Source organism: Apteryx mantelli, unplaced genomic scaffold (genome assembly GCF_036417845.1).
Source record: "Apteryx mantelli isolate bAptMan1 unplaced genomic scaffold, bAptMan1.hap1 HAP1_SCAFFOLD_122, whole genome shotgun sequence".
Lineage (NCBI taxonomy): Eukaryota > Metazoa > Chordata > Aves > Apterygiformes > Apterygidae > Apteryx > Apteryx mantelli.
Window position 1 is genome coordinate 251,606 of NW_027118478.1, and position 14,919 is coordinate 266,524.

Consider the following 14,919-nt stretch of genomic DNA (forward strand, 5'->3'; position numbering starts at 1 on the left):
ATCGGATTTAAGGAGGCGGGGAGGTGCCGCGAAGTGCACGGAGAGGGCATCCCGGTGACCGGGCCACGGCGCCGCTTGCCAAGAAGGTCGCGCGTGCACAACACCAGCTGCAAGATGTCGTGGGCTGGCCCCCGCCGTCACGTTCTCCTGAAGTTCCCGGGAAGCCTGTGCTCTTTCACAATCCCGCTGCACCAGGTCCAAGCCCCTGCCTTATCTCCTTCCGCCAGCTTCCCCCTTGGATCTACCTCCGCGCTCGGTCCCTGGGGGCCGCTCCATCAAAAGCAGGACTCGCCTGGTGGAGCCAAAACGCTGCTCCCGCTGCTGTCGGGGGATGAGCACGAGGAGTTCCCTGGAAATCGGAGATAAGCAGCCTCCGGCTATAAAAGGGGGAGCCGCTGGAAGCCCCCGCGCACTCGCTGCCTCCGTGCTGCCGGCTCCATGCGTTTCGCCGAGAGGAAGGAGAAGCGCTGAAGCAGCCAGGAGCCTGTGGGTAAGCGGCTCTGCTTCGCACCTCGCTCGCGTTTCGGTTGCCCCTCGGGCATTTCGGTCGCATCGCTCAGACTTTGCGGTTGCATCTGCCTTGCATTTTGGCTGCACCTCGCTTGCATTTTCCTTGCACCTCCCTTCTCATTTTGGTTGCACATCACTCACATTTTGGTTGCACCTCACTTGCATTTTGCTTGCATCTCGCTTGCATTTTGCTTACACCTCTCATGCTTTGGTTGCACCTCACTTGTGTTTTGGCTGCACCTCGCTTGCATTTTGGTTGCACCTCACTCACATTTTGGTTGCACCTATCTCACATTTTGGCTGCACCTTGCTTGCATTTTGGTTGCACCTCACTCACATTTTGGTTGCATCTCGCTTGCATTTTGGTTGCACCTCACTTGCACTTTGCTTGCATCTTGCTTGCATTTTGGCTGCACCTCCCTTGCATTTTGGTTGCACCTCACTCACATTTTGCTTGCACCTCTCTTGCACTTTGCTTGCACTTGTCTCGCATTTTGGTTGCACCTCGCTTGCATTTTGCTTGCACCTCGCTTGCATTTTGCTTGCACCTCTCTCGTGCTTTGGTTGCACCTCGCTTGTGTTTTGGCTGCACATTGCTTGCATTTTGGTTGCACCTCACTCAGATTTTGCTTGCACCTATCTCACATTTTGGCTGCACCTCACTCACATTTTGGTTGCACCTCCCTTCTCGTTTTGGTTACATCTCGCTTGCATTTTGGTTGCACCTCTCTTGTGTTTTGGCTGTACCTCGCTTGTGTTTTGCTTGCACCTCTCTCACATTTTGGCTGCACCTCCTTTGCATTTTGGTTGCACCTCCTTCACATTTTGGTTGCACCTCACTCAGATTTTGCTTGCACCTCTCTCGCATTTTGGTTGCACCTTGCTTGCATTTTGCTTGCACCTCTCTCGCGTTTTGGCTGCACCTTGCTTGCATTTTGCTTGCACCTCACTCATATTTCGGTTCCACGTCTCTCGCGTTTTGCTTGCATCTCGCTTTCATTTTGCTTGCACCTATCTCACATTTTGGCTGCACCTCGCTTGCATTTTGGTTGCACATCCTTCACATTTTGGTTGCACCTCTCGCGCGTTTTGCTTGCACATCGCTTGCATTTTGGTTGCACCTCACTCACATTTTGTTGCACCTCTCTCGCGTTTTGCTTTCATCTCACTTGCATTTTGGTTGCACCTCACTCACATTTTGGTCGCACTTCGCTTGCATTTTGCTTGCACCTCTCTCATGTTTTGGTGGCATCTCTATCACATTGTGGTTGCATCTCTCTTGTGTTTTGCTTGCACCTCGCTCACGTTTTGGCTGCACCTCCCTTGCATTTCGGTTGCACCTCGCTCACATTTTGCTTGCACCTCTCTCGCATTTTTCTTGCACCTCCCTTGCATTTCTGCTAGGTCCCAAAGCTGCTGAGATCCCGGCGTTGCCTTATCCGAGCAAAACAAGGCGCCGGTGATCCCCAAGCAGAGTCCCAGCAAGGTTTAAACCCACTTTTGCCCTACTCTGCCTGTTATTTCTGTCTCTCCGTGAGGTTTTATCCATGGTCCACGCTCAGATACCTTCTGGGTGCTCTCGGGGGGCATCAGCCTCCGTATTAACCCCGGGGCAAGGTTAGATGAAGGCAATTCTTCGTCCCCACTGTCAGGACTTGGTAGAATCGAAGCCTCAACCCACCTGTAGGCTCCTGTTGTGGTCAACGGAGAGGCAGCAGCACCCAACGATCCTCCCGAGGTTGACGGGAAGGCTTGTCCCCATGACCTGCCCTGCTCCCCTTGGGTTTCTTTGGTGATTTTGAGGGTCTTTCCACCCTAGGGAGACTTCACGGGCAGCAGCCATGAGATCTCCAGGTTGCTGGGACTTCTCGGGAGGGTTTGCTGGCCATGGGGGGAGAAGGACGGGGTCTCCTAGGGATTAGAACCGCCTGGGCACCTCCTCAGGAGCACGGGTTTGGGAGCCATGGGGTTAAAAGTGGTGGCAAGAGGACACCTCGGAGCCTCACCGGGGGGGCCAGGAGAGGTTGGGGAGGGGGTGAGCCAGGGAATCAGCCCTCGGCAGCCCGGCGTCTTCTCAGCTGGATCCACACTTAAACCTTTTTGCTTTTTTGGTGATTTTTTGGGTTTTTTTTCTGTTTCCAGCGATGGCGACAGGCAGGACGCTGCTTCTCCCAGCCTGGCTGGCCCTCGTGTGCGGTGAGCAACCAACCCCAACCCTGTTTTCGCGCCCGTTGCCCATTGCTGCAAGCCAGGAGCCAGGGAGGGATGTCCCCGTGCCCCGGCGTCCTCTTCTTTCAGTGTCCCCAACACTGTCGAATCCCCCTCGAGCTCTGGATAGCTCAAGACCCCCCCAAAGCACCACATCCCCGCAGGTCTCCCGATTTCCTCCCGGCCGGGACGTGCTGCTTCCACCCTGGCTTCAAAACGATGACAAAAAAGCCCCCGTTACCCGTCTCTTTTTTAGGACTTTCGACGGCATATTTCCGCGGCAAGGAATTCATCACTGTCTTCCCACAAAATGACCAGGAGAGCGTCCAGGCAGGCCTCAGCCTGCTCTTCTCCGCTTATTACGACGCAACCAAGGTCACGGTGACGGTGAACAAGGGCAACTTCAAGAGAGAGGTCACCGTCGGCAAAGACCAGACGGTCTCCCTGCCTGTGCCAAGAGACATGGAGCTGATCGGCAGCCGCACCTTCGATAAAACCCTCTTGATCCAGGCCAACAAGGAGATCTCCGTGGTCGCCGTGAGCTCCAAGCAGCACAGCACCGGCGCCACCACCGTCTTGCCCGTCGAGAAGCTGGGCACCGAGTATTACGTGGTGACGCCAGTGGACACCAACAACGACAAGGTGAAGGAGTTTGCCGTCGTAGCCGGGAAGCAGGGGGCGGCTGTCGACATCACCGTCAAAGGTGACGTCTACTACCAAGGGGCGACGCATCCCTCCGGGTCGACTGTGCACGTCAACCTGGCGCCCTACGAGAGCTTGCAGCTGCAAAGCACCAAGAGCCTGTCGGGCACCAAGGTCACGTCGAACGAGGCCGTGGCCGTCCTCAGCGGCCACAGTTGCGTTCAGGTGAACTCCTATTGTGACTACGCCATCGAGCAGCTGCTGCCCGTCTCCGGCTGGGGAAACGAGTACATCGTCCCCCCCGTGCCCATGCAAACCGAATCCGACTTGGTCTACGTCGTGGCGCCTCGCAGGACCACCATCACCTACCGCCTGGGCAGCTCCCAAGCCTCGGAGAACGTCATGGCCGGGGATGTGCAAGAATTCAAGCTCCAGCACAACACCCCGTTCTACGTGACCGCTCCGGCCGGCATCCAGGTGATCTACTTCTTTACCGGAATCAGGAAGGACGTCTCAGGGCAAGATCCCTTCCTGGTCAACATCCCTCCGGTCTCGAGCTACTGCACCTCCTACAGTATCAGCAGCTTGGACGACTTCGAGAGCCACATCCTCCTCGTAGCGCAACACTCGGACACCAGCGCCATCAAGTTCAACAAGAAGCTCATCGGGAACATCCCCTGGCGGATGATTCCCGGCTTGGACTATTCCTGGGCCATGTATAGCATGAGCAAGAGCACAGAAGTGGATAGCATCGAGCACAGCCGGTCGCCCTTCGGCGTGCTGGTCTTCGGCTTCCAAAATTACGAGGGCTACGGCTTTGCGGGCCTTTGCGCCACACGTAAGTAGCGCGAGCGCGCGCATGCGAGGTACCTTGGATGCGACAAACCACTGGGGACGGCTGTTTTGTGGCCATATACGCTTAAATCTTACAGGCGGAGAGTTGCCGCCTCGCGGATCACCCAACCTTTTCTCGCGCTTCCTTACCGGCCACCTCTTCTGCTTTTCCCCAGCTACTTCTCCACCTTCCTGCGCCGACCTCGAATGCAAGGAACACGAGACGTGCACGGTGGTCAAAGGCAATCCCACGTGCGTGAAGGACACCGAATCCATCTGCTGGGCCACCGGCGACCCCCACTACCGCACCTTTGACGGGAAGAACTTTGACTTCATGGGCACGTGCACCTACACCCTCTCCAAGACCTGCACCTCGGACGCGAGCCTCCCCGTCTTCAGCGTTGAGGCCAAGAACGAGAACCGGGGCAACACGCAGGTTTCCTACGTGGGCTCCGTGACCGTCCGCGTCTACGACATCGTCATCACCGTGGTCAGAGGCGAGACCGGGATCGTGAGGGTAGGCAGGAATTCAAACGACGCCACGTGGGCGTTGCGTGGGCATTTCTGGCTTTGCGGGAAAAGGGCCTTTGCCACCTCGTTGCGGGTGAGGGTCAAAGCAGGGCCGATATCGTGTCTCGAGACCCGTGGTCTGCAGAAACACCTCGGAGCTAGATGCCTTTTATCTTCTCACGGCGCCCGATTTGTCTTCCAGGTGAACAACCAGCGCTCCCGCCTCCCCATCTCCCTCGCCGACGGGAAGCTCAAGGCGTACCAGAACGGCGACTCCGTGCTCATCAAAACCGACTTCCTGCTGAAGGTCTTCTTCGACTGGGACCACCACCTGGTGGTGAAGATCCCCAGCAAGCTCTCCAACAAGGTGTGCGGGCTGTGCGGCAACAGCAACGGCGACCCGCGGGACGACGCCACCACCCCCGACGGCTTGCTGGCTTCCGACCCCGTGGAGCTGGGCAGGAGCTGGAAGGTGGACGACGGCGACCGCTTCTGCTGGGACGACTGCAACGGCGAATGCAAGACCTGCAGCCCCAAGCAGATTATCAAGTACAAGGCGGACACCTCCTGCGGCTTGCTCACCAAGAAGTCGGGGCCCTTCCAGCGCTGCCACGCCACCATCGACCCCAAAGTCTACCTGGACAACTGCGTCTACGACCTCTGCATGAACGATGGGCTCCAATCCGTGCTGTGCCAGGTCCTGAAGACCTACGCGGACAAATGCCGGGAGGCGGAAATCGCCATTTCCGACTGGAGGACCCCTTCGCAGTGCCGTGAGTAGCACCCGGTGGGCCGCAGCCGTGATGCGAACGGGTCGAGGATGGGCGACTCCTTCCCAAATCCTTCGGCCTCGGGTGCCGGTTTTCATCCCCCCCGGCTTCAGCTGCCTGCCTCGTTGGCTGAACCCTTCCCTCGCTTCAGGAGCTGCGACCTTCTGGGCTCTTCCCACCACAGCTCTTGGGTTTATTTGTCCTCCAGCCAGGCCGAGCGTGACATTTTGCAGCCTCCCAACGTGAGATCGCACCCTTTTTTCCTTGACCTTCCCTCAGTAGAAGACCCTGGTGGCCAAGCTCTAGGGTGCGCAGATAGGGCATAATTACGGTGAGGTGGGACGGGAATGAGCAGAAAGCACCCAAATAAGGGAAACTGCCCCGAGTGGGACCTTCACCCCTCTCTAGTGCTCTCTGTCACCCAAGAGAGATGGCGCCCAGGTGTTTTGAAGCAGGTGGCACAAAATTGTGCCCCAAAATGTTGTGGGGTCCCAGCCAGCCAGATTCCAGGCCCCCCAAAAAGCGTTCTCGCACGTCGCCTAGCTCCAGAAAGCCCAGGCAGATCTTCTTAGCGCTCTGCTGAGCTTCTCGGCACCAAGGAGCAAGATGCCAACCTTGTCCGCAATGTCCCGTCCCTTCGACAGCCATGTCCTGCCCGGAGAACAGCGTCTACACGGCCTGCGGCCCCGCTTGCCCCGCTACCTGCAACGACCTCGTGACGTCCACCGAGTGCCAGTCTCTGGCCTGCGTCGAGACCTGCGCCTGCCGCGAGGGCTTCGTGCTGGACGCCGGCAAGTGCATCCCCAAGGCCGAGTGCGGCTGCGCGTACGAGGGCCGCCTCTTCGCCCCCGGCGAGGAGTTCTGGGCCGACGACGCCTGCACGAGACACTGCGTCTGCGACGCCACGAGCCGGCAGGCCAAGTGCCGAGACGCCGGCTGCCGCATCGGCGAGCAGTGCCGCGTGGAGAAGGGCATCCTGGATTGCTACCCCGTGAGCTACGGCACCTGCTCGGCGGCGGGACGCACCCACTACCAGACTTTCGACGGCAGCAGGTTCGTCTTCCAAGGCAGCTGCCTCTACCAGCTTGCCGGGCTGTGCAAGAAGAGCCAAGGCTTAGTGGACTTCCAGGTGCTCATCCAGAACGGCCACCAGGACAACCAGCATCTCTCCGCCATCGCTTTCGTGCAAGTCAAAGTCTACGGCGGCGACATCGCGATCAGCCAGAAGCACCCTGGCAAAATCATGGTGAGTTTCACGAGCGTTGCTTTATTTAATCGTGAAGTTCTTCGCTTTCTGCTCTTCGCCCTGACCTCGCTTCTCCCGTCTTCTTCTGCACCGCCTAACGCTTAACGTATATCTCCAGCCGCGTTACTAAGATCCAAAGCTACCGGGACTTTTTGCCTTGCCCGATTCAACATGAGGTTGAGTTGCCTAAATACTAGGATCTCCACCCAAACCGGTCACCCGCCGGTAGAGCGGTGTGTAACATGAGCCGTTGGAGCCTGGTGCACAGTTGGTCTCATTCCTGGTGGGTTGGGCAGATGGGTGAATCCTCAAATTGTTCTCATAACCGCGTGGGGCCCTTTCGGCCGGATCCTAGATCTTTGCGGCTGGGCGAGATGCCACCCACTGGTCCCGTCGGCTGCTGATCCCTCTGCATTTGCCCCCAGGTCGATAACTTGCTGGTCAACCTGCCGTATCGCACCAGAGGCGGGAAGGTCTCCGCCTACCAAGGCGGGCGGCAGGCGGTGGTGGAGACGGACTTCGGGCTCACCGTCACCTACGACTGGCAGAGCCAGGTCACCGTGTCGGTGCCCGGCAGCTACGCGGGCGCCCTGTGCGGCCTCTGCGGCAACTTCGACGGCAACGCCGGCAATGAGCTGCTGCTGAAGGACGGCCAAGCGACGTCCAACCCGACCACCTTCGGGCACAGCTGGAAGGTGAAGGACATACCAGGCTGCGTGGAGCTGCCGCAGGACAAATGCCCCACGCTCGCAGAGGCGCTGCAGTACCAGGACACCCTTAGGAAGGGCTGCAGGATCATCTCGAGCCCCGATGGTCCTTTCAGAGCGTGCCACAGAAAGGTGGACCCCGAGCCGTACTTCCAAAGCTGCGTGAGCGACTTCTGCTTCTTCCAAGACCAGCCAGATGTGACCTGCCCGCTCATCGCCAGCTACGCCGCGGCCTGCCAAGCTGCCGGCGTGGCGACCGCAAGGTGGAGGACGGCCGATTTCTGCAGTGAGTAGAGACGGCTTGAGGGTCTCCTCGCGTGGTGGTGGGCATCCAAGCGTCCGTTGGGCTTGCGAGCAGCAAAGGGAGCCCCGGTTCGGGTGCGACTCCACGTGGGGAGGAGCCGGACGGAGGTGGGGACCGTCTCACCTCGCCGGAGATGGTCGGGGTGGGATTCACGACACCCAGAAGCCTATGTTGGTCACCTCGTGTCCACCTGCAGAAAGAAACCCTTGCGGGGAACAACTTGTCCCACCTCAAGGTGGGCCGCTACGATGGGTCAAATGGTTTAGTCCCTATAAGCACCGTTTTTTGGGGGGTTTGGGGGTGAAACGGGTCAAAAAATCTACACCTGGGGAGACCTAACCCCCATCTTTCCCCCCACCACCACCGCCCCCAAGTTCTCCGCCATCGAACCCGAAATTTCTTTGCCGCTAATGAGTCTTCACGTCTCGTGGCAGGTATCTCGTGTCCCGCCAACAGCCACTACGAGTCGTGTTCCCGAGGCTGCGGCCAGACCTGCAGCAGCCTTTACGCCCCGGCGCAGTGCTCGGAGCGGTGCTGGGAGGGCTGCGTGTGCAACGAGGGCTTCGTGCTCAGCGGCGACCGCTGCGTGCCCATGTCGCAGTGCGGCTGCCTCCACCAAGGTCTCTACTACCAGCTGGAGGAGACTTTCCTGCCCACGTGCTGGCAGCAGTGCCAGTGCCAGGCCGGCGGGGCCGTGCAGTGCCAGAACTCGTCCTGCGTCGTGGAAAGCGACTGCAAAATCGTCGACGGCGTCCGGAAATGCGAAGCCTCCGGCACGGCCCTGTGCGTGGTCACCGGTGACCGCCAGTACATCTCCTACGACGGCCTGGCCTTCGAGGTGCCCGGCGCCTGCTCCTACGTCCTCACCAAGACCTGCGGCGACGACGGCGATCTGACGCCCTTCGTCGTGACGGTGGAGAAGGAGCCCGAGAAGACGACAAAGGGCTCCGTCATCAAAGCGTTGACCGTCCGCGTCTACGGGCTCACGTTGACCCTGCTCCATGGGAAGATGGAAACCGTCATGGTAAGACCGCGGGTCACATTGCCGCTTTTTTGGGGGGCAAACGTGTGGGGGGCCCAAAGGTTTGGTCTTTCATCGCGTCGAGGAGATGACAGCCCCTTCTGCTTCTCCTTCGTGTTGGGCAGGTCTCACCCCTTCTGCTTCTCCTTTGCGTTGGGCAGGTCTCACCCCTTCTGCTCTTCCTCCATCGCGTTGGGCAGGTCTCACCCCTTCTGCTTCTCCTTTGCGTTGGGCAGGTCTCACCCCTTCTGCTCTTCCTTCACATTGGGCAGGTCTCACCCCTTCTGCTCTTCCTTCACATTGAGCAGGTCTCACCCCTTCTGCTCTTCCTCCACATTGAGCAGTTCTCACCACTTTACCTCCTCCATGTTGAGCAGGTCTCATCCCTACCCCGCCATGAAGCAACACGCGTCCACCTTCGCCATCCAGTTGCCACGTGGTGGCCAAAAGCTCATGAGCAACCTCCAAGGTGTCTCACCCAACGCATTTTGGCCTCCTTTCTCCCCAACCTTCCGCTCACCGGCAGCCTTTCTCTCTCCCGGCCCTAGGTGGACAACATCACCTACAACCTGCCCGCCATCCTCCGGGACGGCCAGGTCTCCGTGCTGCGCCACGGAGCCGACGTGCTGCTTCTCACCGACTTCGGCCTCACCTTACGCTACGACCTGCAGCACGCGGCCACCGTGGCAGCGCCGGCGACCTACCGGGGCCGACTCTGCGGGCTGTGCGGCAACCGCGACGGCCGGCAGGCCAACGACTGGCTCCTGCCCGACGGCCGCCCTGCCGCCACCGCCGCCGTCTTCGGCGCCGCGTGGCAGGAGCAACCCACCCAACCTTGCGCCGACGCGTGCGGCGACGGCGGCTGCCCCAGCTGCCCGGCGGAGCGGGAAGCCGTGCTGCGGCGTGACGACCACTGCGGGCTGCTGGTGGCCGCCGGGGGACCTTTGGCCGCTTGCCACGCTGCCCTCGACCCGGCGCCCTTTTTCCACACCTGCCTGCATGACGGCTGCCTGGCCACTGCCGATGGCGCCCTGCTCTGCCGCAGCGTCCACAGCTACGCCGCTGCCTGCGCCGACATTGGTGTCGCTGTCCGGCCCTGGCGGGAACCTGCCTTCTGCCGTAAGCCCCGGGAGGGAGCGGGTGGAAAATATAGATATAGACGTATAAAAAAATATATATGCATCCTCTGGTGTGTGTATATATATATATATGTATATATATGTGTATATAAATATATATATATGCATCCTCTGGGGCAGGAAACTTTTTATATATATAAAAATATATAAAAATAAATATATATATATGCATCCTCCAGGGGAGGAAATTATATCTATATCTATATCTATAGATAGATAGATAGATATAGATATAGATATGCATCCTCCAGGGGAGGAAATTTTATATATACATGGAAATATATATATATATGTATATATGCATCCTCCAGTGTGTATATATATATATACATATATAAATATATATATATCTGCAACCTCCAAAGGAGGAAATTTTATCCATATAGCTCCAAAAATAGATATACATTTGCACGCTCCGGGGGGAGGCAATTTCGCACGCGCTCGATCGGGCGAAGCCGCGGGGAAGAACCCAGTGATTAATGGCTCTTGGCAAGCGCCGAGACGTCGCCCGGGCCCGGATCCGCATTAGTTCTTTTTCCCACCCATCCCTGTTTTCTGGGACTATCTGATTTGGGTTTTTTTGCTTTTTTTTTCCTCTTTTCCGCCCCGTCCAGCCCCGAGCTGCCCCGCTAACAGCACCTACTCGCTCTGCGCCGACCTCTGCGCCGGCGGCTGTGCCAGCCTCGGCGCCCGCTGCCCCGAGGGCTGCGCCGAAGGGTGCCGCTGCGCCGAGGGCCTCCTCTTCGACGGGCGCCGCTGCGTGCCCGCCGAGCGCTGCGGCTGCTTCCAGGACGGCCGCTACTACCAGGTAAATCCCGCTTTGGTTTTTTGGGAGTCATTCCTCATTTTCCGCCTTTTTTTAATTCTTGCACTTCTTCGCCTTTTGGGTTTTGCTTTGCATCCTTCTCCCTGCACGTTGCAATGCATTCGTTGCACCGTCTGCATGCAATGCCCCGGTGCACGCAAAAAAACAAAGCAGAACGGGGTTAAAAAAAATGCTTTTCTTTCATTTTTTCCCTCCACGCCGGCTTGAAGTGAAAGTGCAAAGTTTTGCATTTTTTTAGCAAAGTCGCTGGGAGCGGAGGCGCCGCCCCGTTTTTCTCCCTGCCGGGTCTCCCAGGGTCGGGGAAAAAAGCAAGTGCTGAAACGCTGCAAAGCGGCCCCCAAATCTGCTCTGAGTGCAGAGTTTGCAAAAAACCACAAGTTTTTGCATTTTTTGGCTGCTTTTCCCAGGCGTCTTAGTCATGGTGTGAATGCACGGTTAAAGGGAGTTTGCAAAAAAGGCAAGTTTTTGCATTTTGACCATTTTCCCACGCGTCATAATCACGGCGCAAACGCACGGCCAAGCAGAAAGCTTGCAAGAAACGCAAGTTTTTTGCATTTTCACCAATCTTCCCTGGTTTTCCACCATTCCCAAAGCAGTTGCAATTCCCTTTCCATGCAAAGAGCTTGCAAAAGATGCGATTTTTTTTGCATTTGGACCATTTTCCCGTGCATCGTAATCCCAGTGCAATGCAAAACGAGCTGGACACTCGCTTAAATCTCCTGTTTTTCCCCCCACCGTGGAAGGGTATTTTTAACAACGGCTTTTTCCCCTCGTGGGAGATCGCGGTGGGGGGGATTTGGGGGCAAGGGGGGAGTGAAATGGGGCCCCCCCCGGACACTGCATTTCCTGCTCCTGGCGCAGCCCGGCGAGGAGACACTGACGGAGTCGTGCCACCGCCGCTGCACCTGCGTCGCCAGCCAGGGGCTGCGCTGCGACGCTCACGCCTGCCCCGACGACGAGACCTGCGAGATCCGCGACGGCGCCTGGTCCTGCGTCAAGCCGGGTGAGGCCGAGGGCAGTGGTGGGATGCGGGAACTCGTGGCGCGAGTTCCGGATTTTTCCTGGCGCTCAATTTTTCACCCCCCCCCCCAGCTCTAAATTCGGTAGCGTGGGAAAAAATAACAACCTGCCTCCAAGTTTTTCCCTTTATCGCGGGAGGAAAGAGGCTTCTGATGTTTTTTTTCCATGTCATGGAGAAAATCCCTCCAAATTCTCCTCTGGACCATGGGAAAAATCCCTCCAAATTCTCTCCATATCGTGGGAAAAAATCTCTCCAAATTCTCCTCTGCACCATGGGAAAAATCCCTCCAAATTCTCTCCATATCATGGGAAAAATCCCTCCAAATTCTCCTCTGCACCATGGGAAAAATCCCTCCAAATTCTCTCCAGACAGCGGGAAAAAACTACCTCCAACTTTCCGCGCCGCGGGAAAAAAACACCTCCTATTTTTCCCTCCCCATTTTTGGCCAAAACCACCTCCAAATTCTCCTCTGTATCGCGGGAAAAATCCCTCCAAATTCTCTCTGCACCGCGGGAAAAAACCCATCTCCCACTTTTCCCTCCCCATTTTTGACCAAAACCACCTCCAAATCCTTCTCCATATTGCGGGAAAAATCCCTCCAACCTTCCCTCCGCCCCATGGGAATAAAAAAACACGTCCCATTTTTCCCTCCCCATTTTTGGCCAACTCCCCCCCCACATTATTCCCCATTTCCTGGGAAAACACCCCCAAACAAGCCTCAGATCCCGCCGTCTCGCCCCCGCAGACCCCTGCAAGGCGCTGGGCTGCCGCCCCAAGGAGACCTGCGTGCTGCTGGCCGGTCGCCTCCGCTGCGTCCCCAGCTCAGTGGCCGAGTGCTCGGCCTGGGGCGAGCCCCATTTCCGCACCTTCGACGGGAAGGAATTCGACTTCCACGGCACCTGCACCTACACCCTGGCGTCTTCCTGCGACCCCGACCCCTCCCTGACGCCTTTCAGCGTGGAGGCCCGGAACGAAGCCGGAGCCAGTGCTGGCCGCGCCGCCTCCTACATCAGCTTGCACATCTACGGGCTGCACGTCGTCGTGCGCCGCGGCGAAGTGGGCAAGATCCGGGTGAGGCTTCGGCGGGGGAGTTTTTGGGGAGGGGGGGACGGGGAAGGGGGAAGGAGGGGGGGTTTGCTGGCTGCATGGTGCAGCAGCAATTGCACAGTGCAGCGGGGATTGCACAGCACAGCAGCAATTGCACGGCACAGAGGGGATTGCATGGTGCAGCAGTGATTGCATGGTGCAGCGGGGATTGCACACTGCAGCAGGGATTGCACGGTGCCGCAGGGATTGCACACTGCAGCAGGGCTTGCACACCACAGCAGCGATTGCACACCACAACAGCAGCAACTGCACACCGCAGCAGCAACGACTGCACACCACAGCAGCGATTGCACACCAGAGCAGCAGTGATTGCACACTGCAGCAGCAATTGCACACCTCAGCAGCGATTGCACACCTCAGCGGCGATTGCACACCGCAGCAGCGATTGCACAGCACAGCATCGATTGCACACCACAACAGCAACGATTGCACACCGCAGCAGCGATTGCACACCAGAGCAGCAGTGATTGCACACTGCAGCAGCAATTGCACACCTCAGCGGTGATTGCACACCGCAGCAGCAATTGCACGCCGCAGCAGCGATTGCACAGCACAGCAGCGATTGCACACCTCAGCGGCGATTGCACACCGCAGCAGCGATTGCACAGCACAGCATCGATTGCACACCACAACAGCAACGATTGCACACCGCAGCAGCAATTGCACGCCACAGCAGCAGTGATTGCACACTGCAGCAGCAATTGCACACCTCAGCGGTGATTGCACACCGCAGCAGCGATTGCACACCGCAGCAGCGATTGCACGCCGCAGCAGCGATTGCACACCACAACAGCAACGATTGCACACCGCAGCAGCGATTGCACACCGCAGCAGCGATTGCACGCCGCAGCAGCGATTGCACACCACAACAGCAACGATTGCACACCGCAGCAGCGATTGCACGCCACAGCAGAAGCAATTGCACACGGCGGAAGCAATTGCACGCTGCAGCAGCAGCAGCGAGCGCACAGCACAACCGCTAACGCCCGTCCCCTCGCCGCCGCCAGGTGAACGGCGTGCTGGAGAACCTGCCCGTGTCCCTGGCCGACGGCAAGCTGCGGACGGCGCTGAAAGGCCAGGCCGCCTTGCTGCGCGCCACCTTCGGCCTGGAGGTGCACTACGACTGGGACCAGCACCTCGTCCTCAAGCTGCCCAGCACCTACTACAAGGCCACGTGCGGCCTCTGCGGCAACTTCGACGAGCAGCCGGGCGACGACGGCCCCCCCGCCGGTGCCGACAACGCCGCGGTGGCCGCGTGGGCGTCCGAGTGGCGCGTGAAGAACCAAGACGACAGTGACGATTGTTAGAGAATATCGGACCGAAGCTGTCCAGAATTCATCGCTTAGCAGAACTCGCTTAGCATTAGTCGCCGAATTTGCTGCAGCCTTAGGCGTCAGGCTGCGAACTTTGGCTTCGATAAGTAAAAGGGGGCCCCGGAGCCGGTTCAAGCCGGAGGGATAAAGAAGTTGCACGGACAGCAGGAGGAGCCAACGCTGAAGATAAGAAAAGCAGCAGCCTGCCTAGAGACGATGAAGGAACCCAACGGAGAAGGGGAAGAGCCCAGACCTAACGATGACTATTGCTCCGAACTATCGCTTTTGGGGTGGGGAATTTAGACTGGAAGGGTCTAATTGCCCAGGGATTTCTTTGCTCGGATTCCCTCTTCGGAGGCCCCCCAGCTCCAGCTGTAATTACCGCACGTGCGTCATTAAATGTTATTTCGCTCCGATCTGACTTCGACCTTCTGCCTCAGCAGGAACCTCGGGTCGGAGCCTGTTATGGAGGCCGGCGAGCCCGATTTTCCATAACAGTTTGGTGACCCCAGGCGGGACCCCAGGCGACCGCCGTCGGGGCCTCTCGTCTCCAAACGATCATCCGGCGCCGTCGGGTGAGTTCACCTGGGATCGTTGGCAACGGGAGGCAGCGCGAGGGTGAGTCTGAAATTCCTGCCTAAATTCTAAATTCTGGTTTGGGAACGAAGTGCAGTGTAAGGGGTGAGCAGGCTGATCCCCGTAAGGCGTACTGGGTCACAGAGAGTGGGTTCGAGTCCCACTCCCAGGGTTTGGGGTGGGTT

General features: G+C 58.2%; 1 protein-coding gene and 1 long non-coding RNA gene across 2 annotated transcripts; both read left to right on the top strand.

The window, feature by feature from the left end:
• Positions 1 to 414: 414 nt before the first annotated feature.
• Positions 415 to 3,039, top strand: LOC136995519 (uncharacterized). Its single transcript, XR_010887075.1, has 3 exons — positions 415 to 490; positions 2,653 to 2,706; positions 2,975 to 3,039. It is a non-coding gene; the product is annotated as an uncharacterized lncRNA (long non-coding RNA).
• Positions 3,040 to 3,180: 141 nt separating this feature from the next.
• LOC106485801 (IgGFc-binding protein-like) lies at positions 3,181 to 14,622 on the top strand. The gene is made up of 11 exons (XM_067316795.1): positions 3,181 to 4,198; positions 4,371 to 4,711; positions 4,907 to 5,477; positions 6,119 to 6,720; positions 7,146 to 7,713; positions 8,166 to 8,755; positions 9,301 to 9,871; positions 10,506 to 10,699; positions 11,579 to 11,720; positions 12,484 to 12,809; positions 13,853 to 14,622. Exons 1-11 carry the CDS (start codon positions 3,181 to 3,183, stop codon positions 14,150 to 14,152), a joined length of 5,223 nt encoding a protein of 1,740 aa, XP_067172896.1. The 3' UTR covers positions 14,153 to 14,622.
• Positions 14,623 to 14,919: the final 297 nt, after the last annotated feature.

Bases quoted from the DNA above. Each gene is read 5' to 3' on its own strand.
- LOC106485801 (XM_067316795.1), top strand. From the start codon at position 3,181: ATGGAGCTGATCGGCAGCCGCACCTTCGATAAAACCCTCTTGATCCAG. The intron at 5,478-6,118 runs GTGAGTAGCACC...TCCCTTCGACAG, and splicing joins GAGGACCCCTTCGCAGTGCC to CCATGTCCTGCCCGGAGAAC. The intron at 12,810-13,852 runs GTGAGGCTTCGG...CGCCGCCGCCAG, and splicing joins GCGAAGTGGGCAAGATCCGG to GTGAACGGCGTGCTGGAGAA.